The 22,844-nt window shown below is 43.6% G+C and overlaps 3 protein-coding genes across 8 annotated transcripts; 1 reads left to right on the forward strand and 2 right to left on the reverse strand.

Moving 5' to 3' along the window:
• Positions 1 to 3,819: 3,819 nt before the first annotated feature.
• On the reverse strand, positions 3,820 to 4,703 carry mrm2 (mitochondrial rRNA methyltransferase 2). The gene is made up of 2 exons (XM_048990302.1): positions 4,403 to 4,703; positions 3,820 to 4,320 (listed from the first exon to the last, which is right to left on the reverse strand). The coding sequence occupies exons 1-2, from the start codon at positions 4,701 to 4,703 to the stop codon at positions 3,896 to 3,898; spliced, it is 726 nt and encodes a 241-aa protein (XP_048846259.1). The 3' UTR covers positions 3,820 to 3,895.
• Positions 4,203 to 7,672, forward strand: nudt1 (nudix (nucleoside diphosphate linked moiety X)-type motif 1). Of its 4 annotated transcripts, none has more exons than XM_048990304.1 (4): positions 4,203 to 4,332; positions 5,281 to 5,439; positions 5,524 to 5,669; positions 6,373 to 7,672. In XM_048990304.1, the coding sequence occupies exons 2-4, from the start codon at positions 5,288 to 5,290 to the stop codon at positions 6,543 to 6,545; spliced, it is 471 nt and encodes a 156-aa protein (XP_048846261.1). In that variant the 5' UTR covers positions 4,203 to 4,332; positions 5,281 to 5,287; the 3' UTR covers positions 6,546 to 7,672. The 4 variants fall into 4 exon arrangements, with proteins under 4 accessions (XP_048846261.1, XP_048846262.1, XP_048846260.1 ...); XM_048990305.1 differs by lacking the exon at positions 4,203 to 4,332 and adding an exon at positions 4,629 to 4,762; XM_048990303.1 differs by lacking the exon at positions 4,203 to 4,332 and adding an exon at positions 4,805 to 4,966.
• A 520-nt stretch (positions 7,673 to 8,192) lies between these two features.
• Positions 8,193 to 22,801, reverse strand: snx8a (sorting nexin 8a). 3 transcript variants are annotated; one of them, XR_007384525.1, is made up of 15 exons: positions 22,547 to 22,801; positions 22,296 to 22,362; positions 20,380 to 20,507; positions 18,690 to 18,819; positions 16,668 to 16,858; positions 16,246 to 16,366; positions 15,839 to 15,975; positions 14,799 to 14,879; positions 14,537 to 14,697; positions 13,749 to 13,878; positions 13,589 to 13,657; positions 11,990 to 12,139; positions 10,791 to 10,940; positions 9,152 to 10,488; positions 8,193 to 9,004 (listed from the first exon to the last, which is right to left on the reverse strand). XR_007384525.1 is itself a non-coding variant. In XM_048990277.1 (14 exons), exons 2-14 carry the CDS (start codon positions 22,330 to 22,332, stop codon positions 10,366 to 10,368), a joined length of 1,608 nt encoding a protein of 535 aa, XP_048846234.1. In that variant the 5' UTR covers positions 22,333 to 22,362; positions 22,547 to 22,801; the 3' UTR covers positions 8,193 to 10,365. The 3 variants fall into 3 exon arrangements, 1 of the variants encoding a protein (XP_048846234.1); XR_007384524.1 differs by having other exon boundaries at positions 8,193 to 9,053; XM_048990277.1 differs by having other exon boundaries at positions 8,193 to 10,488.
• Between the last annotated feature and the right edge of the window lie 43 nt (positions 22,802 to 22,844).

Consider the following 22,844-nt stretch of genomic DNA (forward strand, 5'->3'; position numbering starts at 1 on the left):
GATTTTGTATCTCCTGCCTTTTTTTTTTATCCAGAGGCCACTTTTTTGACTCTGTAGCGTTTTCATTTGCACGTTTTCTTAAGTACTTTTCTTGTAAACTTCTTTAAAACAGCAAGTTAGGAGAGGTTGGCGGGGTCCTCATAAGGCTTGACTTTCCAAACATACTTGGTCCTGATCTCTCCTAAAATTCCCTGCTGAATTAAAAATTCATTCAGTAAATAACAAAGGCCATTCAGCGCAGTGCCAGAGTTCTTCTTAAAACTCATAAGATGATAGTTGAAAGGGCACAGAAATCTGCTCACAGAACAGAGTGTAACATTAGGCACAGTATTACAGCATTATAACAACATTATAACAACTTTTCTTCTGAAAATAATTATATCCTTCGTCCAACCAAATAAAATACTGGAAATGGCTTAAATTATGTAATAACGGAGGTGTAGAAATACTGCATGATGAGCCGCTACCCTGCTGTGTGCAATGCCAGTCAACCAAAATAAATATATATTTTTACCTGATCTTATTTTGGAGCGGTTTAGCTCGCCGTCCCTTTAAGACAGGTGTCATCTTGAGTGAAGGTAGCCCACATGCTCCTCAGGCATCCACGCTGAAGTCGCCCTGCTGTCTTCCTGTGTGCTCGCTCTTTGCATCCTGCCCATCCACGAGCCTGTTGGTATGGACCCCCCATCACCCCCACGTCCACCCACCCTGGCTGTAGCCCCTCTGGAGCTGGAGTGAGCATGAATCCCAGGGAAGTGCAACTAATGAAGCATTAACACTCATTTCCAAGCTGTTCACCCCTCCGCCCAACCCCAGTTAAGATCATCTAGCTGCATAGCAAATCTTATCAAAGGGACAAGGACAGCATTTGATGAAACAGACCTTCAGCTGTCTATTAAGGGAGCCCTGGAGACCCTAAATTTAGTATAAAAGGTACTCTGTTATTGTTTAGCTGGCAGGGGCTCCAGATGCATGTAAGACACCAGAATAAGGTACAACAGACACTGACAGAAAATACAGCACATACCAAAGCAAGACAATGGAAGCAGACACTTGTGTACGGTACAGCAGACAGCAACAGACACCGGAGTAAAGTACAGCAGACACCAGCAGACACTGGAGTAAGGTACAGCAGACACCAGCAGACACCGGAGTAAAGTACAGCAGACACAAGCAGACACTGGAGTAAGGTACAGCAGACACCTGAGTAAAGTACAGCAGACACCAGCAGACACTGGAGTTAGGTACAGCAGACACCTGAGTAAAGTACAGCAGACACCAGCAGACACTGGAGTAAGGTACAGAAGACACCAGCAGACACTGGAGTAAGGTACAGCAGACACCTGAGTAAAGTACAGCAGACACCAGCAGACACTGGAGTAAAGTACAGCAGACACCAGCAGACACCGGAGTAAGGTACAGCAGACACCTGAGTAAAGTACAGCAGACACCAGCAGACACCGGAGTAAGGTACAGCAGACACCTGAGTAAAGTAAAGCAGACACCAGCTGACACTGGAGTTTGCAAAAATGCAAACAAAGCTGTTATCCATAACGTCACACTTCACATTAGCCAACAAAGGAGATTTGCCTGGATTTTCCTCTAACTGCTGCGACAAATCTGCTCTACACAGCAACAACTTCATTACGAGACGAGTAGAACATATGCGTTGTCCAAACTTGGGCACGGTCTGCCACCTGGCTGACGCAATTAGCCGCTAATTGCAATTTAAGGAGAAAATTAAGACGTGATTGGAAAGATAGTAGCAGGATGGATATAGGAAGCCTGAATTGCCTCACGTCAATGTAGATGTCTGGTCAGAAGCAGCAACGCTGTCCTGTAAGGAACTTTTTCAGTTGCACTGCTGACTTATTGGATGTGTATTTAAAATGCTTACTCTTTTGATTTTATTATTTCAGTGTGTATATCAGGTCAAGCTGTTTACTTCAGAGTGACAATGGGTGACAGGGTGGCTTATTGTGTAGTATGATCACATGAGATGCAGGTCTGGCCCAGGAGATGCAAGCCCAGGGTCTGCATCACGTCTCCATAGCTACCTGGACGTCTTCCCACAGTTCAGGGAAGTGCCATTCAGTTAAACTGACTCGTCTAAAAATGCCCTTTGTGTGTGTGTCCTGTGATGGACTAATTCTTCCTGCGGTAAGCTCTGGATCGCTGGACGAATACTGAAAATGGACTGATAAATTTTAAATTATCCGTTGGGCTGCATTTGAAAGGGAAAGAATTTCTGGAGACAGCATTATTTAAAAAGTAAAATACAGTTATGAACTGAACCGAAGGGCACAGTATAAGTGGCAGAGAAAAACCTTCACTGTCAACAGAACCGCATTTAAAGCTCAGGTTCAAATGAGTTAAAGTTTCAAAATGTTTACACTATCTTGAGTTCCCAGTACATCAGGCTTTTTGGGCACCAATACAATTCACTGTAGGCCGCCTGATTGAAATAGGTATGGGCTGTTGTTTTCGTGGACTGGCCAACACAACACAGCGGGTAACACCTCCTGCCTGGAACAGGCAATGAACAAATGACAATAAAACTAACTCAAGGCCCCAGTAAACCTTAGACATGGGAGATAGAGCATAATTTTACCCTTGTTCTCAGAAACTTGAACGTTTTGTCCTTCCGCTAGTCTTAATTTAAGCCTCTAAACATCCTCCCCGAAAACGGTTTGGTATCATGTACAAATTTCAGCAGTTTCTGAAGACAGACTTGTAAAGGCAGAGTTGATCTATCATGAGTGTAAACACATTTAGAACTAAACCGGTGGGAATATATTTTACTGCTAATTTAACTGTCAGCTCCAAAGCACTTTGAGATGTAATTTGGCGTGTCACAAGTAATGTATTCCACAGTATTGTCTCTAATTGCTCCATTCTGGCATTTTTCAAAATTTCAATAATATGGGTAATGAGGTATAGAAAGTAAACCGCATTAAATTACACTTTAAGGAGTAGCTCTGCTATCAAACTGCAAATGCATCTGTCCTTTTAAGATTATTTATGACTTGCCTCCATCTTCATTTTTTTCTGTTGTTGATCTGTAGCCTCTAATTACAGAAAACAGCTGGTGACTGTATAAGAATGAAGTGCTTAAAATGTGCTCCAAAAGACTTGGATATTAAACTGACCATTTAGTATAACGTTTATGACTGGGGCAGATGCAGGGTGGAATTTTAATAATAAAAAAAACAAACAAACAACATATTAATACACGTGTCTGAATATGAAGTCGAATGTACTTTTGTTGTAACATCCATCTACCTGTCTGTATACATACACACACACACACACACAAAGATTTCATAACGCACAAATACAGAATCAGTCAAAAGTTTGTACAAACTAGAAGATATAAATGGAATTATGGAGTGGCCAAAAATTGTATTAAACAAAATAATTTGTTAGGGGGTGTCTGTGGGTTGGGACTCAGAAGGTTGCCAGTTCAAATCCCGTGGTCGGCAGAGTGATCCCACCATTGGGCCCTTGAGCAAGGCCCTTAATTAACCCCAACTGCTCCAGGGACTGACGGACTCTGCTGTCTCCTCTCCATCAGAGGTGCCCCCCCTGGGATGCTTTTCCAGCTGTCCTGAAGGAGCTCCCACATATGCTAAGTACTTATTGCAGGATTTTCCTTCTGCATCTAAACTATTTCTACTGTGATTAGATCAGGTGGCCAGGTCATGTGTTCCTACAGCATCACCCTCCTTCAAAGGGTTAGAGTTAGGGTTAGGGTTTTGACAGATACTGTAAACACACACACACACACACACACTGAAATATCACATTTGGACAGCATCATCATAAATAATGAAATTTTAATACCTTTTGCGGCTTCATTTATTACATAGTTTGTGACTCAGCAGATTTTCGTTTTTCACCGTTTCTTGAAAAACCTCGCAACAAAAAACAGTTCTGATGACTCTTTCCTGCTGGATTTTGGCTTTACAATCTTTACTTCTTGGAAAATACTGGCAAGTCTGTTCTGAAGCTGCCCAGCTTTACTCCCGTCCCAGTACTTGCATACCAGGGCACCCTCTGATCGCAAAACCTTCTCGGCAAAGTCCACCACGCACAGACACATTGCGATCAGCTTTTCGTGGTCCATCTCCCTGAAGCCGCTGGCGTTGGGGGCCATGTCGCTTAGGATGACATCTGCCACCCCACCAGGAAGCAGGGATCGCAATTCTGTCTGCGTGGCTGAATCGGTGACATCGCAATTAGAGAGAAAGTGGGCTCCATCCAAAGGAGGGATGCGGAGAAGATCCACGCCCACCAAGAAGCCAACCGGTGATCCGGGATCTAAACAGAATGGTGAATGATAAGTTACGTATAAATGAATGCCACTCATCCAGATCCAAGTTAATATTTAAATCTTATTTACCTGTCCCTGCTGAATTGATTCTTTGAGCTGCGATCTGGCTCCACGCCCCTGGTGCGGCACCGCAGTCGATGACGCCGAAACCTGGTTTGAGGAGCCCGTACCGATCGTCGATTTCCAGCAACTTAAAGGCGCTCCTGCACCGATAGTTGTGTACATGAGCGGCCTTGACGAAAGGGTCGCTGAGCTGCCGAGCGATCCAGCGCTGCTCCGTGCTGCTCTTCCCTTTAAGATTCCGCGGCGTCTTTTTAAAAGTTCGCGCTGAAAGGTGCAGGTGCCTCTGCAGTAAAAGCAAGCTGTTCATCGCAACAGAGACTCAGTCCGACTAGTTTGTCACGTTTCTGTTTGACTTTGTTTTGTAAGGTTAGTACATATGAAACATGTTTCTTGTTTCCAGTCGAACATTTTTCACTGCAGGACAGCGAGACGCGGAGCACGTGATTCTGCTGAAAGTCGCGGGAAAAACTGTCACATTAAACCAGGGGATCGGCTGCATATCGCTTTGTTCTTTATCATCAGCTGTTGCATTTATCTGCTTTCTGCATTCATTCATCGCTACTCTTTTGGGTATTTCAATATAGTTTCAGAAGTGCTAGCTTGCAGCATATGCTAGTAGGATGCGATATTAATCATGCTCTTTATGGTACTTTGAGTACAGGTTTCTATATACTTGTTTATAAGTATATGCTTTACCATTACTGTACTTACCTACGTGTTTTTGTTGGGGGGTAATATGTTGAACAGCGTAACCTTAGCTTATAAAATAAGGTTTAATGATAAAATAATAATTGCCGGTACATGGCGTGCTATGCAGTTCATATTAACAATCCATTCAATTAGATGCACGATTAACGTACATAGGGTGTCTCTACCTCTTCCAGTGGAGCAATGCTGACGAACAAGCTTTTCACTTTGGTGCTGGTGCGTCGGCCCGGAATGGTTTTGCTTGGGATGAAGAAGAGGGGCTTCGGCGCAGGAAGGTGGAATGGCTTCGGAGGCAAAGTACAGCCCGGGGAAACCATTGAACATGCAGCTAAGCGGTATAAGAAAGATAATTAAGTGATGACAATGAGAACTTTTTTGTAGATCTGACACACAGTGACTTGAATTTCTTGCTTTTGCAGCGAGCTTTTGGAAGAAAGCGGCCTTACCGTGGACACGCTGGTAAAGATCGGAAACATAAAATTTGAGTTTGTGGGCGAAACGGAGATCATGGACGTTCACGTATTCAGGGCGGATTCTTTCAAGGGAATCCCTACCGAGACAGATGGTACCTGATTTCCGTTACCTTACATTTCCTACACGTGTTGATGGAAGTTACAAGAAAACTGTAAAATAGATATGCGAGAGAAACATGTGAAAGGCATGACTGCAGTCATGTACAGACTCTTCTGTGGAAGAACTTAAAAAGGAATAAGGGTAGTCTGTACTGCTGGTTTCCCAGAAGGAAAGTATTTGCATACTGTGTCACTGAAGTCTTTTTTTTCCAGAATACCAAGCATTTTTATATGCATATGTGCATATATTGTTTGGGCGAGTGAGTAAAGAAGGAGTGGTTCCTTTTCGGGTCGCCAGCATCATATTCCTGGCGCATCCATTAATTTACACGCAGTTTTATCTTTAGAGTGTATATTGAGGTGCTGTATTTGTAATAAATAAATGTATGTGTAGAACAATAAAGGATGTTTACCTCCAGAAAAAAATGGTCTCAATGAGGAGAAATAATCTACTGACTCGTTTAACTGTTGTTTTGTTAGTTTTGCACAATTTAGTTTAATATTACGCATAATTGACAAGTTTGTGTCTATGAAATGTATTTACATCTTGTATATGTATTTGTGACATTAAGACCCTTGTTACATTTTGGGGCCATATATGCATGCCAGCATAGCCGTTTGTGGTATTCTACCCCCGCCTTAAGTACAATCTCTCTCTCTCTCTCTCTCTCCCCCCCCCCTCCCTCCCTCTTGCAGAAATGAGGCCCAAATGGTTTGACTGCAGCAAAATCCCCTACGACCAGATGTGGCCCGACGACATCCTGTGGTACCCCCTCATGCTGCAGGGCAAGAAGTTCCTGGGCTACTTCAGGTTTCAGGGACACGACCTGATGCTCGAGCAGAAGCTGGAGGTGGTGCAGGAGCTCTGAGCGGGAGGGAGAGTACGGCCATTTAGCTGCCACCCGCCAGGAGGTGCGAGTGGGCGTGGCCACCCTGACCACTGTCTGCTGCTTTTCATACTCCGTCTAAAAGCGAGGAAGCGGGAGCATAAAAAGGAAGCAAAAAAATGTATCTGCCTGCTGTAAAGACTCAGTGGGAGTCAAAGCCACCCACAACATTCTTTCCTTGTAATCCATTTCAAATTTCAAATCCAGAGTAAACATTAGGGATTTCCCCCCTTTTACTTACTTATTTGTGATGCGTAGAGACTGCCACAGCTCTCTAAACCTATGTGGTATCTTGGTGCTTTCTTTTGCTTTAGAAGAGAGTCACAGTAGGGTGTAATATAGCTAAAAATATCGAAATCTGGAAGTATTTAGAAAGGACGTGGATATTTTACGGGTGGCACTGAGTTGTCTGCTGAAACCCACTGATCTGCAGCCCAGTCGCCTGTGAAATACTCTTCTGCCAAAGAGGGTGATTGATGTTTAAACATTAGCTTTGGATTAAGAATAGACCGTCAGTCAGTCTCAGTGATGATACACATACTTGCCATCTGATATTTTCAGAATGGTGCCTCATGATGGATGTGACCATAGCTGGGTATCTCCCTGTAATGTTTCTCATGTTTAAAAATATATATATATATTGGCATGTTGGACCTTATTTAAAAAAAAAAAAAAAAAAAACTTGGTGTAATGTTCTGAAATTTCCAACTTATGCTGGCAAATGGATGTCAGTATTCTCAGAATGGTTAAAGTTAATAGGAAGTGGAAACCAAGCTGTCAATTTAAACAGATGATTTTTTGTTTTCTAATTCATTTTAAACCTAGCTTGGGTTGTTTCCATTTCAGGACAAATACACAAGTGTGTTTCAAAAACATTTCAGGCACTGAAATTGACTGTCAGCCATCTGGAAATAATGTCCACACTTTGCATTTCTGTAGGACAAATGATTTATGTGCATTTCATTTCATGTCATAATTTAAACTGATTTGCTGTGATTATATCAAAGACAACTGAAAATACATAGTAACGATGTACGATGTTTTGCATTTGCCCAAATATGGGAATTATCTGTGATCAGTTATGAATAAATTTGGATCTTTGTTAAAAATGTCATTTTTATAGTTTTGTCTTTTTAACATGGAGTTTAATCTCGCAGCACAGTGTTGTCTAGCAAACAGCACAGATTAAGCGCATGGAAACGCATCAGGATGCTTCACAAGCGCAGGTAGAAGCGACGATGCTAATCGGTCATCTGGCCAGAGGCGGACATTTCAGATCCAGAAAGTAAAAATGCAATAAATCTCTTCCTTCATGGGGGCCTGCTGAAGCCATTACGAAAAGCAGGTTTAATAAGAGAAGACAGGTCACATGTAGGACAACATCAACATTTATGAGTAATAGCTGGATTAAGTCATGTAAATATGTGCTCCATTCACACTTAGTGTTTTCGCTTAGGACTAATTTCCTTCAGCCCATACAGCCTGCAGTGTGAAGGGCTGTAATCTGTACCAACCACTGTGTACACTGACATCTCCTGCCCAGCAGGTGGCAGTAAGCATTTAACTACTTTCTAAGAGGTTGTCGATTGCACACACATACATGTATATAAAATACAATAACGGATGAGAAAGACTGAAGTGAAAATTTTATTTTTTCGTTTCTAATTACAAATGAGAAGGTTAAGTGTCATGAAACAGTAGACACTTGTTAATACTGGCAAACAAAATCAGAAAATCTGTAGTTTGCTTTTCTTGCTAAGTTTCTCCATTTTATTAACAGTCATGATTACAAAGATATTTTTGAGCGACAAATACTAGAAGAATGTAATTATGAAGCTGCCTCCAGTTTCCTGTATAGCTCTGTAACTGCATGTAGCTCATGTATAAATGATTGGCAGGTGCTGTGAGCGTCATGGTTACCTTTAAATGGAGAGCAGAAACTTATCCTGAGACTAGTATTTTTTTTCTTGCCTACAACCAGTAGGAACTGAGAACAGCACACGCTTGTAGACGCATTCGTATTTCCGAGGTGACGACAATATGCTACCAGGACAGCAAACCTTGAACTTGCAAATGCAGGTCTATGGTTCAGACACTTGCTGATTTGGCTATTTATTGGCTACTATGGTGTGTGTGTGTGTGTTCGTGTGTATATAATATATATATATATCAGTGACATCACTAGGCAAGAATATAGAAATCCCTAAAATTAGAATGTCTTACAATGATGTCACCGACAATTATTGCCAGACCTTGTCTACAAGGTCACTTATTGTCCAAAGTGCATTTACTTAAAAAAAAAAAAGCAAGTATGACGAATTCAGCAAGCTGAGGGCTAGAAACCTTTAGCTTGAAATCAGGATAGAAATTCAGCAAGCTGAAGGCTAGAAACCTTTAGCTTGAAATCAGGATAGAAATTCAGCAAGCTGAGGGCTAGAAACCTTTAGCTTGAAATCAGGATAGAAATTCAGCAAGCTGAGGGCTAGAAACCTTTAGCTTGAAATCAGGATAGAAATTCAGCAAGCTGAGGGCTAGAAAATTTTAGCTTGAAATCAGGATAGAAATTCAGCAAGCTGAGGGCTAGAAACCTTCATCTTGAAATCAGGATAGAAATTCAGCAAGCTGAGGGCTAGAAACCTTCATCTTGAAGTCAGGATAGAAATTCAGCAGGCTGAGGGCTAGAGCACTTCACAATGCACACAAGCTATTTGCATGTTATCAAAAAAAAACTTCCAAAATCAAAAAACTGTGCAAACAGCCACATTTCGCAGATCTTAAGCTAAACCAGATACGTACTTCAACAGTCACAGAAGAAAACTTCCCTGGCTTTCATGCAGCGTCAGTGATACTCTGTCCCATTACGCTGGAGTCTAAGCATCTGCGGTCACGTTAGCTCACCTAAAACCACGCCGTTATACTCAAGGCTGACCTCCCCCGCCTGGTGAATGCGCAAATCAAAACATACAATAATCTGTGCCGACAACAGCAGCATCACTCTGTCTGTGGAGAAGAACCTGTATTTTGTGCCTGAACTGAAAACGATTTGGCCCAGGCTACACACAGAAAAGCAGATTTTCGGTCTGCAAGAGGAAACTGCTACGCGAATCAAATTGCAAAGAAAATGTTTAAGTAGTGTTTCAAAACAACGTAAAGCAGATGCTGACAGGCTTTAACGCTGACCAACAAAGTCAGACAATAAAGGTTTCAAATGAACTTACAAAACAATGTTACCAAAACAATCGGTCCATTTTATAGTGTGTGTTAAATTGAGTGTTTCTAGGGTAAGAATACATCTAACATTACTTTAACTATCAGAAAAATCTGGCCTAGAATCTTCCAAAATCCCTTTCTCAATCCAGGAACATTCCCCCTGTCCTGTGAGTAGAGGTTCATTGGCCAACAGTCATGTGACCATGCCCCTTTGACGCATCTACAATATAATGTAAAAAAAATTAAAAAAAAATAATCATATGACAAGTTCATCCCCCATCTACCAGAAGTACACCTCCAGTTTGGCACCAGTCCCTGATACATTCAGTAATCAAAATAACTCTTTTCAAAAATAAGCACTTCTATAAACAATACATTTTGCTCTTAAATTCTACTGTTGAATTATTTGTATAGATTTGCATAATTGTTCTCCTTCAGAGGTGACAGTCAGCAGTGCATAGTGCCTGTTTTCCTCTCAACTCTGACACTATGCATGTAACACTCAGAATGTCCGTCACCCTCCCCTTCCTGTACTGTGTAAATATGATTACGTCGTGTTTCTGCATGAGGCTGCATTTCCCAGTTGCTGTCACTAGGTGGCCAGGGGCATCTTCAGCGTCCCCTGTTGGGGGCTGAGGGGGGAAGAAGGAATGCTGTTGTTGTTCCCGAAGAGACAACTCAGCTTTGGGCGAAGATCGTTCCAGACCTCACCCATCTGGAAAGCAAGACATCAGGTCAGTCTGGGCCTGCACACCTTCTCAAAAGTGATTCACTAATTAAATATGTAAAGGGAAACGCATACAAATTTGTAACTACATTTTGTGACTTTATATATAAGGCTTAACAATAGGTGTTTTTTATAGCTCTCAGCAAAGTGAAATGGTTAAACTATGACTTTAACTGTCGCAATTTTGACCAAAATTAGCCGGTAATTCGGCAAAGTCGTCTGCAAGAATTTAAATGGGAGGCAATGAGTGGTCAAGGAGGCTGGGGGCAGGACCAGTGTCATCCAATCACCTCGTGGTGGCCCTGAATCTGGGAGGTGACGAAGGAGCCCAGGATGTGAGATGTCATGGGCAGGTACGTGAAGACCAGCTGTGTCTCCTGGTGCAGGCAGAACAGGGAGAAGTAGTTGCGGAGCTCCATGGTCTGGATGGCGTTCTCCTGCTGCAGGGGGTGCAGAGAAAAATGGGTGTTAGGGCGAGGCATGCACAAAGCCTGGCATCCATCCATGCATTTAACCCCATAATCCAGGATTTACAGACTGTACTCAAGCTCACTAAAATACTATTAATTGGGAGCTATGAACCTTACAAGAGTTACTGCCGGTGGTAAAACTCAGTGATTTAAAAAGACCTTACCCTTACCACCTGCCCAATAACCCCCCCCCCCCCCCCCAAAAAAAAATTATAAAATAACACGCCTCGGACTTGAGGAGGTCCCATTAGGCTCCAGTCGTTTTAATGGGATCTTCATCAGACAGCGTATGGTGGAGAGCAGACCCCAGCACATTTAATGAAGCCACTTGATGAGGAGTTTCTAATTTTAGTCAGAATCTCAAACCTTCGGCCCCTCCTGCACATTTGGGGTGGGGAAGGGGCTCTGATCAGCCCTGATACAAGTGTTACTGAGGCTGTTAGGGGTCCAGGTCATGTATCAGCATAACCCCTCCCATACCACCTTCTGAATTGTGATTGGCCAAATGTCGCGCAGGGGAAAAATTACGAAAAACAACTATTAAAAACAAAATTGCATTTTAAATGAGTGAAACCTGTATTGCCTGTTCACAGAAATCAGCCTGAGGCTATGACCTTGCCATAAGCTGCAATGCTCCCAGGAAGCGAAACCACAAAAACAGTGACGACCTTGGGCGCGTGGAAAGGCTGATCAACTCAAATGAATCATCAGGTGAATCACAGCGGTGGTCAGTGTAATGTCATCTGCATCCTGCTGCAGTAAGGGTTTTTGACCTCTCTGGCACTCTGAGGTATCCTGATATTTTCCAGTTTTGTGGAGTATAAACAGTGGAGTAGAGTGGAGTATAGTGCAGTGGAGTATAAACAGTGGAGTATAGTGGAGAGGAGTATAAACATAAGGAGTATAAACAGTGGAGTATAAACAACATCCCATTATAATGTGAATGAACAATCAATCAGGTTCTGTTGTTTCAGGGCACCCTTGAGATGCCGCCCCCCCCCCCCCCCCCCCAGAGGCACCTGCACGATGCGAGACTCCAGCTGCTCGACGGACACCTGCTCCTTGGGCTGGGCGGCGGCAGTCATGGCCTGCCTCTTCATCACGCTATACTTCTGCAGGGCACGCTGGTGCTCGTGGAGAACCCCCCTCTCATGCCGCTCACACAGGTCCTGCTCGCATACAGACACATCCACTCTGTGAGCATAGCCATTTAACGGGAGTGTTTGAGGAATCTGGGTACGTAGATAATAGATGGTCATGTGACATCTCTCGCTCCTCTGCCTCGTGGCAGTTACATACAACTGCCTTCCGTTTTCCTTTTCGACCCTAGGAAGCGAGCCCAAATATCTGAACCCAAACTCTGCTACAGTTCTTCCAAAGATTTTTCCTCCACAAGCTTTCGCTACTTGTACCCAAAGTCATTTTTCTTTCTGACCATCTCTGGGTCACTTGATCATGCCTACAGAAATTTAACTTAACAAAAAAACCATGCACTAAGACCGTGATCATTTGCCTGCATGACTAGATGAGACTGTTCAGTTATAATTAAGTCTAGTATATTTATCAAAATGCACTGAGCTGTGATATACAGCTCCAACCTGCAATTTAGGACCCTCAGGCATTCTCACGGGCAGCCTCTACATGCCCTGTTGAGAGTGCCAGTTATTTTGCATACAAGCATATCAAACGTCCTAAGAGAGTATACTGTCATCATTAGAGAGCTACAGTACTGTGCAAAAGTCTTAGGCAGCCAAAAAATAATTATGTTTAAATAACTGTCACGTTAGTGTAAAACTATGCTGTTACGCCTAACAAAGTGTGTCAGCTCAGCCATTTCAAAACCTCTGCTAAAATAACCCTGTTATTTCCAGCAACCATACAACACACTCGTGTGTTTTGTGACCTGACCACTAGCCCACCTCATATATCTATTCAATATCTCGTTCACTTTTTTAACTAATTAAGATAATTAATCAAGCGAGCTGGTGGTGAAATTTAATAAATACATAGAATGGTTCGGATGCCACTGAGGAGTTTGGGAGTTTGGGAACTGAAGTGGTGTTCATCTAGCTATCCAAGTAGATATCAGTAACTTTCTGGAGAACTGAAGACATTTTTACTAGTTTTTATTGTGTTACTCGTAATTTTCATATGTTCTTATGTTAAATTATAATTTTTGTTCTAAGAAAATGTGCACTTACTACCCAGATAAATAGCGTTAAACATCTCTTTTGAGTGCCTAAGACTTTTGCACAATACTGTATGTAACCTAAATATTCAAAATGGTAACGTTACACAACAGCTACCTGTATTTACGCTCTGTGCTACTCCTGTGTTCCTCAATCTCATTGCCCTCTCTTTCCTCTTTTGCAGGACCTACAGGCACATGCCTGGCCAGCCTTCAGCAGGCTCTCAGCCAGTTTCCTGTTATTGAGTCTCTGTAGGCACACAGAAGGACACACTGCTTCACTGCTCTCCTACACATCCCTCATTTATTCCTGCTCAGCAGAATTCCTTCCAAGCAGGCCTGCTCATGTTTTTCGCTTTGTTTGCATTATTCCCGGCAGTACATACAGTATCAGAAGGTGTACCCCCCCCTCCAAACTATAGTCACTCACTTTGTATGACTGCAACAAGTCCAAGAAAAGATTAAGTTTTTCCACGACATCGTCCTCTTCTCTTCTTCCCTTCAAAAATATATAAACAAAAAAAAAAACAAGACTATGTTGGTAAGCAGGCGGATTATCCTGAATCGCGGGTGTTGGCATGTGTTCTTACCTGCTGAGCCGCTTTGTCTGACAACAAGGCAAATTCCACAGACAGGACCTTCAGGGACTGCCGGACGGGGGCCCAGGTGGAGCTGGGAGAGGCCAGGGCGGGGAGGGCCGACGTATCCGAGCCCAGCGCGCTGCGTCGGAACAAGAGCCAGCCTCCTTTAACGTGCCACATTTCGAGCCACACAAAGGGAACTGAAAATAAAACTGTACATGGCTGTACGCTGCCTGTGCCGAATGTCTACATCCATCCCTCAGATGTGTGTGCCTCGTGTATATATTACAACGTGATAAGAACCTGCTATTTTGACATTGTGGGGACCACTTTTATAAAAATCTCTGATTTAAAAAAATAACTAAAAACTAAAAATGCCAGAAGTTAAAGTTAGGGTTGGTTCAGGGGCTACAGTTGTCATTGTTGGTATTTCAGAATTTCAGAAGTTAAAGGAGAGTCCCTGTTTTTCAGGTCCCCACAAAGATCTGTGAATACAATCAGAAAACTAAAAATGCATAAAGTCTCATATTTTGTTTGGTTACTTATGGTTAAGGTTAGGGCTGCGTAGGGGTTAAGGTCATCATGTTGGGATTGGAGTTTTCCCCATAGAAATGAATGGAGAGTCCCCACGAAGATGCAGTTACAACCCTGTGTGTGTATATGCATGTGTGTGTGTGCTTTTTGATAACTGGACCCACATGGCTATTTTACAGACAGGGAGGAACTCGTGATCAAAAACGGCAGCAGGACGGCCAAGACGCCATACTGAAACACTGCAGCTAGGTGGCGCACCGCACCTGAGCTCCCTGCCGAAAGCTAGCAGATCCACCGCGTTCTCCTTGGAGCGTTCCGCCATCTTCTCCGCCTTGTCCCGGATCTTGTGGAAGCTGTTGGAGATGTTCCTGATCAGCTCCTTGCTGGCTGCAAATTGGGCCTGGATGTCCACAGGCAGGTGCTCCTGTAGCCCAAAAAGATGGAGCGTGGCATTAGCTTCTCACAGGCCTCACCACCAGCGTCTCTCTATGCAGAAAAATAAGGGACAGACCTCCGGTGACTGACCTTGGCCTGTGTGGCAGAGCTGCACGACATAAACTCATCTCCGGTCCTCCGGAAGATCTCTCTCAGTTTGTTCTGCACGTCCTGAATAAGGACAAACAAGCATATTTCAAGTCACTTTGACAAGTCAACTTGCTGCTCTCTCTCATTTTCCCAGAATCCCAGTCATTCATTCTGGGACACACCCAGTATTTTGGGACACTTCCATTATGTGTATGCGGGGAAGGCGAGCCACTGTGTAACACAACAAAGAAAGAGAGTGGCGTATGGCTCACAAACAAGAGTGCGACTGCACGGCTCTCAGAGGATGGGCAACGTCAACCTTAACTGCATTTTCAGGACCTTCAGAGGCCAATGAGCCACCTGGAAGTTAGTGCAGCTGGGCTGTGCATAACCCAAACCCATTACACCCGCCCCCCCCCCCCCCCACTAAAGCGAATGGGCAACCCAACATTCATCGTCTACTTCCCATTCAGGGCTACCATCCCTTCACTAGCCACTCCTGGCCTACAAGGGACATTCTTAGACACACCACATGCACAACTCAATCTAGCTAGTCAATACATATTAAATGTAAAATTACAGCATAATTAGTTAGGCAGTTCAATCTGGATTTATAAGAATTGCTTATCCAGTACTACAGAATCTAGGCCGAGTCCCAAAACAAAATAAATTGAAACAAGGCTACCGGGACAGCAGAACATCTCAAACGATAATCAATTATGCATTATAACATCTGGTGAGCAACTACATTCTTCCGTGCAAAGAATCCATGCGACTAATACAGTAACTAATACAGAGTTAAAGGGAAAAGGGAGAGAAATCTGATTATATCCATATACATTATGATTATATACATAAGCAAAATATATCACTGTTCTGATCACGCCACCATAATCTTGGCCATGTGTAAACTGTAATTATTGCAGGGATTTTGGTATAAAAGATCTAAACAAATGACTACATTCTGATTGGCTGGAATGTCCACCACCAATCACATGGCCTGACCTGACCTGCCCCATTCCCCGCCCCCAGTCACATACCGAGCCACTGAAGGTCAGGAAAGTTTTCAACAGCTCATCCTCAGAAAAGAGGGGGTGTCGGGCCACCAGGTTGATGAAACGCCCCAGGGCCCGTCTCCGGCCCTCGATGAATTCCCTCTCTGATGTTGACGTCAGGACTGGGGGGGCATGGGCCAGAAATGGCAAGAGGGTGGGGTTAAAAGAGTAAATGGTGCCAGTGGAGTGTAACTGCCCAAAACAGTAGGGCCAACGTCTGACTGTGAATATCTGCTCAAGGAGACACTGAGATGGCTGAGGGGGAATTCCCTCCAGCGGTACCCACAGCAAAGGGGGAAATCCGAACTGCCAACGTATGCCTAGCATCCACCGCTCCATCCTTGCAGTGTTACTGTTCAACCCTCCACCCAAAATAAGCCCCTGGTCCATACCTCCCTTCAGCATCCGTTTGGGGGGGAGGGCCGGCACCATTCTGTACGCGAACCTCTGCAGCAGAAGCTCATGGAAAACATCAAAATCACTGTATCTGCGGTAGACCGACATCTTGAATCTCTGCGAGGGTACAAAGAGAGTGACCACGTGACCTAGGGGCCGGGGAGGGAATGACGCCCTTTTCATTAGTATTCCACAGCCAGAATATCTCACTCCAGGAGTGACGTAGCATAAATCCATCCATAAATCATCACAATCCAATACGTATCCCCCCCCCCGCCTATGGTGCCACTACAACACTAATTAAAACATACCGTCTGTAGTCTTCTGTCCAGGGTTGGGCTTGGCCGTCACATAAACACTCAACCACAGCTCTATTTCATTCCCTAATTAGCGTGGCTTAGCTTAGCGGCCACCTCACCTCGCTGGTCATCTGGTACTCCACGTGCTTGAGGAAGAGGCCCTTCTTCTCAGGAATGAGCTCCACCGTTACGGCGTCTCGTTTCAGCAGCTGCTCCAGTGTTTGCCGCACTGTCAGGGGGTCCTCCAGAGCCCGCTGCATCTTCAGGGCCTGCAGGTCACTCGGCTCACCCAGCTGAGGCTTGGGAAACCCTGGCGAAGTAGAGCGCCGAGCTCAGGGAGGGGCTGAACGCAGCTCACCAGCACGGTGCTTAGAAAAACGCGCAAGGGCCAAAACGGATCCAGCCCGAGTCCTGCTGTTGTACCTTTGAGCCTGATCCTGTCCACTTTGTTTGAAACTGGTCACTCTCTTATGTCACAACAACAACAACAACAACAACAATAATAATAATATGAAAATAACAATGATAAGTAAATGAAAAGATTATTCCAATTCAGGGTCACCTGTCGCCTGTGATTCTGCCTGAATATTGGCTGGATGGAAGAAGACTGAGAAGAGTGTGGCCCTTGTCAGGTTCCCGGCGGCTACGGAATCCCATATCACACAACCCCAGGCTACAAAAGGCGAGAGATCCTTCCGGCTAACGAGCATCACCGCACCCACAGTCAGTGAAAGTCTGATGATGTTACCTTTGCCGATTAAAGCAGCCTCACGATGTGGAAGAAGGTTAATCTCACCCAACAGGTCTTTAAAAGACGAAAGAACAGTGGATCCTATGAGAAAGACTTTGCAGCCGCGAGGAAACCCGACACCTTGACAGGTCTGGGGAGGGACCCAAGTACAGGTCTGACAGATTGGGAGCACCTCCCCCCTCTACCCAACACCAAAGAATGAGAACATACGAGCACCCTGGCAATATCTTCTGCGCAGTCATATAATTGATGAAGAAAAAGAAGAGAGTTCCTACATTGAACTGCTCGCCACGAAGTCTGTGGATTATCTTGACTAACCGGGTCATGATTTCCGGTAAGAGACATTGCTGTAGAGTTTGGCGCTTTAATCACCACAGAAAGAACGTCATACAGTCCCATTATTTTCGAGAGAAGACCAGCATTTCTACAGGCGGTATCTCCAAAAGCAGGCAACTCCAAGCAGAACAATAGCACTAAACAGATAGACGGCTCTAAAGCATCTAACTGCCCCTTCAACTCCATAACTCAGAGAGCTGACACTTCCCAGAATGAGTAGCAATGTCAAACTGTGTGTGACAAGGGGGGGGGGGGGGGGCAGTGATACCCAGATACCGCAAACAGTAGGCTGAGAATTCCAGGTTATCAGCCTGCTTTGGCTCTACCTGACCCGTGGCACGGTGGGTGAGCAGCCAGTAACACGGACGACTTAGCGATTGTCACTATAGTCACTGTACTTAAAGCTGCAGGAAATGGGCTTCATTCGCCAACCATTCTTAAAAAAATTCTTCTTAAAACCCACCTACGCAGTTTTCATGACACCCTGACATTCATCATTGTTTTCTTAATTGTGATTTGCTCTTAGGTAAGAACAGAATCTACGCATATTCGAATGCTGATAATGTTGTGAAGAATAATAGCTTACTGTGTTTTTTCCCCAATTCTAGTTATTATAGGAATTAAATTGCAATAATGCTTTTATTTCTAAATATTATAAAATATAATTACCGTGGTGACCCGAATATAACAGGTTTTTTCCCCTCAAAACAAAAAAAACTGAAAAAATGTTTTTAAACCCTAACAAGTGTCAGAATCTATATAAAAACAGCATAAGTGGGTTTTAAGATGAAATGTATTCTTAATAACAGTAGGTGAATGAGACCCAATGTTCTTAAAAACCTGCTATTTAAATTAAGATGACAGATGATTTTATCCAAAGCACAATACAATATTCATGAGTTTCTGCAGTTTTACTGGAACAGTTCAGGTTCAGCCAACTACAAGCCCACTGACCTACTAAAATGCAGAAACAGACGCTGGCTGGCCGAGGAATCGCCCATCGCCCAATGTTGCAAAGTAAAGACGAGGCTGGTGGGAAAGCTGGGCCGCTTACCTTGGATGCAGTTCTCCAGCAGTTTGGGAGTGGGCTGCTTTCCCTGCTGGGCGAAGGCGATCAGTGCCAGACCTCTGTACAGCGACAGTTTGGACAGGGATCCGTCTCCACAATCCACCTGCTCGCTGATCTGCAATGCGAGGGGTTCAGTCCACGGCTTTCCGGCTTGATCATTGTACTCAAAGTTGGCACGCTCACCAGAATCACACAGCCCACCTCTGCCCCCTCAGGACAACACGGATTTCTGTAGCCTGTTAGCAGTGTACAGGGACACCACTGGCTACTGCAAACCACAGACCAGAGTGGCACCGAGCGACCCCCAAGCAGTCGAGACGACACAAACGAAAACAATGTGCCTTCTTCAAAACCAATGCGGTTGGGATGAGTTTTTGAGAGTCCAGCATGCAAGGGAGTGCAGAATTCAGACCACGACATACCAGATATGAGCCCATCCATGCCAGAAAAAACAGCCAATCATTTGCTGATACGCCAACAAAGATTCACTCAACTCGGATACCTACTAAACCAAAGCTGATCCCACATCCAGCACTGCACCGTAGTTCCTAAAAGCTTCCCGGAAACATCTGCATGAGGACCAGGAGAGAAACCGTAGGGCCTGGGGATGAGCTGAGCAAAAAGCAGGAGGCCGCAGCGGCCTTGCTCTCGTTGGGACTTCGAAGACCAGCATCTCTTCCTCTTAGCATACCAGACCTTCTTATCTGCGGTTTTCGATGCATTACGTTTCCTGCCTCTGTCCCTCTGCAGCCCGGCAACCACGAGGTTGCCAACACACACGCATCTGGCGTGACACTCACGCTTTCTGACTGTCACGCTCACGCAAGAGATCTTACAGCGAATCTATGTTATTCCGTTACAAACCTAAAACTGGCTACATCAGAAGCATTGGGATAGTTCGCAAACTCTACAAACTATTTACAAGGTAATATACCTGTTACATACATGTGAATGGGTGTGCAGACTTGTCTCAAAATGAAAATCTCATGCTGGCAACCCTGCAACCAGTGGGGGACTTTTAAGCTGGTTGATGTGGGACTGATCTATCTGAAGCTATATGGGTAGCATTAGCAGGTATTTGTCTTGGAGAGGTTCACCCCCAGCCCCCCTCTGCTCACATTATAAATGCATCAGCGCCGTCAGCTCATGCACACTGACCACGGCCACTCAACGATTCTCCCTCTTCTGACTGAATTCTCATTCGCCCCGGAGTTACATCTTCATATTCTTTTGGTTCCTGTTCTTTTACCGGCCAATTTATTCATTTCCTCCTTCCTATTTTAACCTGGGAGGACATCCTGCCTTGTCATTCACTATAAATCAGTCCTATCTGAGAAGAATCTGAGCAAATAGGAAGTCAACCACGGAATGCATCTCTGATTCGGACAGTATGACAACTGGCAATTACACTGGCAAGAATTCAATGTTTAAAAGTCAATTTCACTAGTAAAAAAAATCATTATAATCCTTCCAGTTAGTTATCCAAAACAGACAGTTATAATTACCTTATAATAAGCTCAATGTTTATTCAAAATGAAAAAATTTCCTGTAATTATATAGACACAACTTATAACTAAACACTGAAAACAAATTAAAGTAAGGGGAGTGCAATAGTCATTAAAAACCATTTTAATACAACAGGTTATGAAAGCCATAACGCTGAGGTGTCTCTCACCTGGTTCTGCACAGCAACCGGAAGCTCTGCCTTTCTGAGTAACCTCTGGAAGACCTGGGCCTGGATCTTCTCATCCTTCTTGCTGCACAAAGCCTCATATACCTCTCTGTAATAGGGCGGCACAGACCCTGCGATTGCAGGAAAGCAGGAGACCTTAATTATTATTAGCTATATTTACAGATACAAAGACGACCTCAAAGTAGAGAGAGAATATCAATGCTGTGCATGATATAACAACTGCTGACAAAACCATGAACATCTGACCAAATTAGCTTAAACTGGCTGTCTGCATCCTTGTGCAGTACCACTGCGCATGCAGTGGCCAGTGGAGCAATTAAAGTGAAATTATAACATAATGTACCTGATTATAGGCCACGCTTCTGCGAAACAAAGAAACAAATCCACTTTGGATCCATGTCAACTAAACAACCAAATGCTTCAGTAATACAAGTTACTGCACTCTTCAGTCAAATCTAATCCATGTTATACAGCTGGAATATTTTGTCACTGACTCTCCCCCCCCCACTTCAGACGAAGTGCTTTGCTTACAGTATGTAGAGCAAGTGCCCGTGTGGGTCTTTAACCAGTAACCATGGCATTCTCAGCCCACAGACTTTGCCCGTTTACACCAGTAAAAGAGGAAAGAAGCAAGCAGAGTGGTCAAACGAGACAAAGTCTGCATGTAGATCATTACAAGCAATATAACCTGGAAAACAGCTCTGTAAAGTACTGTCACGGGGGGATTCTGCACACTGCCTAACTTCCACAAAAGCCACAAAGACTAACTTGTTTAATGCGCTCTCGGGTTTCCTTGTGGTTAATTGTGTTCCTCTTAAAAGGAGAACTCCAAATTTTTCAACCTTTCGGTGGAATCCAGCCTTTGTACTGTCTTCTCCGCAAACTGATATTCAGTTAATTTACACCTAAGACGTCTGTTTCGGTTATATAAACATATAAGGATGATTCCAATGGCCCGTCAGTGACAGGGGGACTAGAAAATCTGGAAAATAACTGGATTGGTCTGTACGGGGGGGGAGCAATATGACATGCTTTCATGGGGCCCAAAATCTCTAGCAATGCTCCTGAGCATACTTATAACCGGTTTGACCACGCTTAAAAACGTAAGACAGGAAGACTGCAACTATGTTTTTCCACTTGTACGCGTCTGTACATTTTATTGCCAACTGGAACATAAAGATCGTATGTTTTGCGAACTGTCGGAGATCCGATGGATTTACTTCGCTAATTTAAACGAGCTATTCTACTCGATTGCCTTTCTGCTTTTAAAACTGCAATGATTGCGGGGGTCGATGTAATGCATCCAGCCCATGCAAACTGTGTCCCAGCAGCCAGAAGGCCACGGTACGAGGAATTAAGGGGCCGGCGTACATATCACAGTGTGGACCATGATGGGGTATCAGTTACGCGTCAGTAATACAGAAACTCATTCGAGCACATTACACGACACAACACAGCCAGCGAAAACAGCAGAAAACTGAAGAAAAAAAATGACTCTTTAATTTTTTATTATTAATTTAAAGACACTATGTGACATATATGGTACACAAAACCGAGGTTTATGGACAATTTAATATACCAATTTGATATACAATATGTCAAATATGAACTGAATAAGAATGTATAACAAAATTCCAATAAATAATTCTCATTCTGGTTTTCATTATTGTGGTGCTGGATATTTCTGACTAGCTCGTTTTACAAAGCCAGCATGCTTTGCAACTGTTTTGGAGCTCATAAGTCAGAGTAAGGAGAAGTAAACAGAGCAGCGTTTTTATCCGAAACTAATCAAAATAAACACTGTAACACATCTGCTGGCCTTCGCTTACATCGCGTTTGAAATAAGCAAAGCGACATCCCGCACCCGCAGTACGTAAATGGGCTTAAAGGAGACTTACCTTCATTGATCTCACCGTCCATAGTGCTGCTTGTCATGTGAGAAGCACTGAGCCTCCATGTGATTTCCTGAAGGAGAAAAAAAATGTTTCCTTAGTCTTAAAGCCGTAGTGCGGTTCTAGGACCAAATTACGTAGAATTTCATTTACACTTCATTATAAAGATATATTAGTGCATTTTTCTTCCCCATCCAATAATAATGATAATGATTAATGATATTAATAATAATAACAAAGGAAACAATGATACATACAACTATAGCGATGACTATAATAATGATGATTACATCGTCATTTATTGCCTTTGTTCTTGTGGTTTTTAAAACGTAACATAATGTTCACAATTCTTTCCATATTTTAAGATATTTTTCCCTAACTGTAATACACTGAGTCGTTTCGACATGCGTCTTGTTACTGTCACTATTTGATTTCCAAATTAATTTTCTAGGGCCCGACGTCAATTCATTCATGATTCTCCTGTTCATAATCCCCACATGTTCTAAAAAGAAGCTGATCGAGCGCTCTTCGTTCTGTGCGCTGTAAGGCGTGTCC

Source organism: Brienomyrus brachyistius, chromosome 22 (genome assembly GCF_023856365.1).
Source record: "Brienomyrus brachyistius isolate T26 chromosome 22, BBRACH_0.4, whole genome shotgun sequence".
Classification (NCBI taxonomy): domain Eukaryota; kingdom Metazoa; phylum Chordata; class Actinopteri; order Osteoglossiformes; family Mormyridae; genus Brienomyrus; species Brienomyrus brachyistius.

What these genes read in the sequence shown, in the direction of transcription:
- nudt1 (XM_048990304.1), top strand. Translation starts at nt 5,288, where the DNA reads ATGCTGACGAACAAGCTTTTCACTTTGGTGCTGGTGCGTCGGCCCGGA. An exon ending in ATTGAACATGCAGCTAAGCG is followed by an intron (nt 5,440 to 5,523) that starts GTATAAGAAAGA and finishes TTGCTTTTGCAG; the next exon opens with CGAGCTTTTGGAAGAAAGCG. An exon ending in AATCCCTACCGAGACAGATG is followed by an intron (nt 5,670 to 6,372) that starts GTACCTGATTTC and finishes TCCCTCTTGCAG; the next exon opens with AAATGAGGCCCAAATGGTTT.
- snx8a (XM_048990277.1), bottom strand. Translation starts at nt 22,332, where the DNA reads ATGACAAGCAGCACTATGGACGGTGAGATCAATGAAG. An exon ending in CGGTTGCTGTGCAGAACCAG is followed by an intron (nt 18,820 to 20,379) that starts GTGAGAGACACC and finishes CTCGCATTGCAG; the next exon opens with ATCAGCGAGCAGGTGGATTG. An exon ending in TGGAGTCTCGCATCGTGCAG is followed by an intron (nt 10,941 to 11,989) that starts GTGCCTCTGGGG and finishes CACCCCCTGCAG; the next exon opens with CAGGAGAACGCCATCCAGAC.
- mrm2 (XM_048990302.1), bottom strand. Translation starts at nt 4,703, where the DNA reads ATGAACAGCTTGCTTTTACTGCAGAGGCACCTGCACCTTTCAGCGCGA. An exon ending in AATCAATTCAGCAGGGACAG is followed by an intron (nt 4,321 to 4,402) that starts GTAAATAAGATT and finishes CATTCTGTTTAG; the next exon opens with ATCCCGGATCACCGGTTGGC.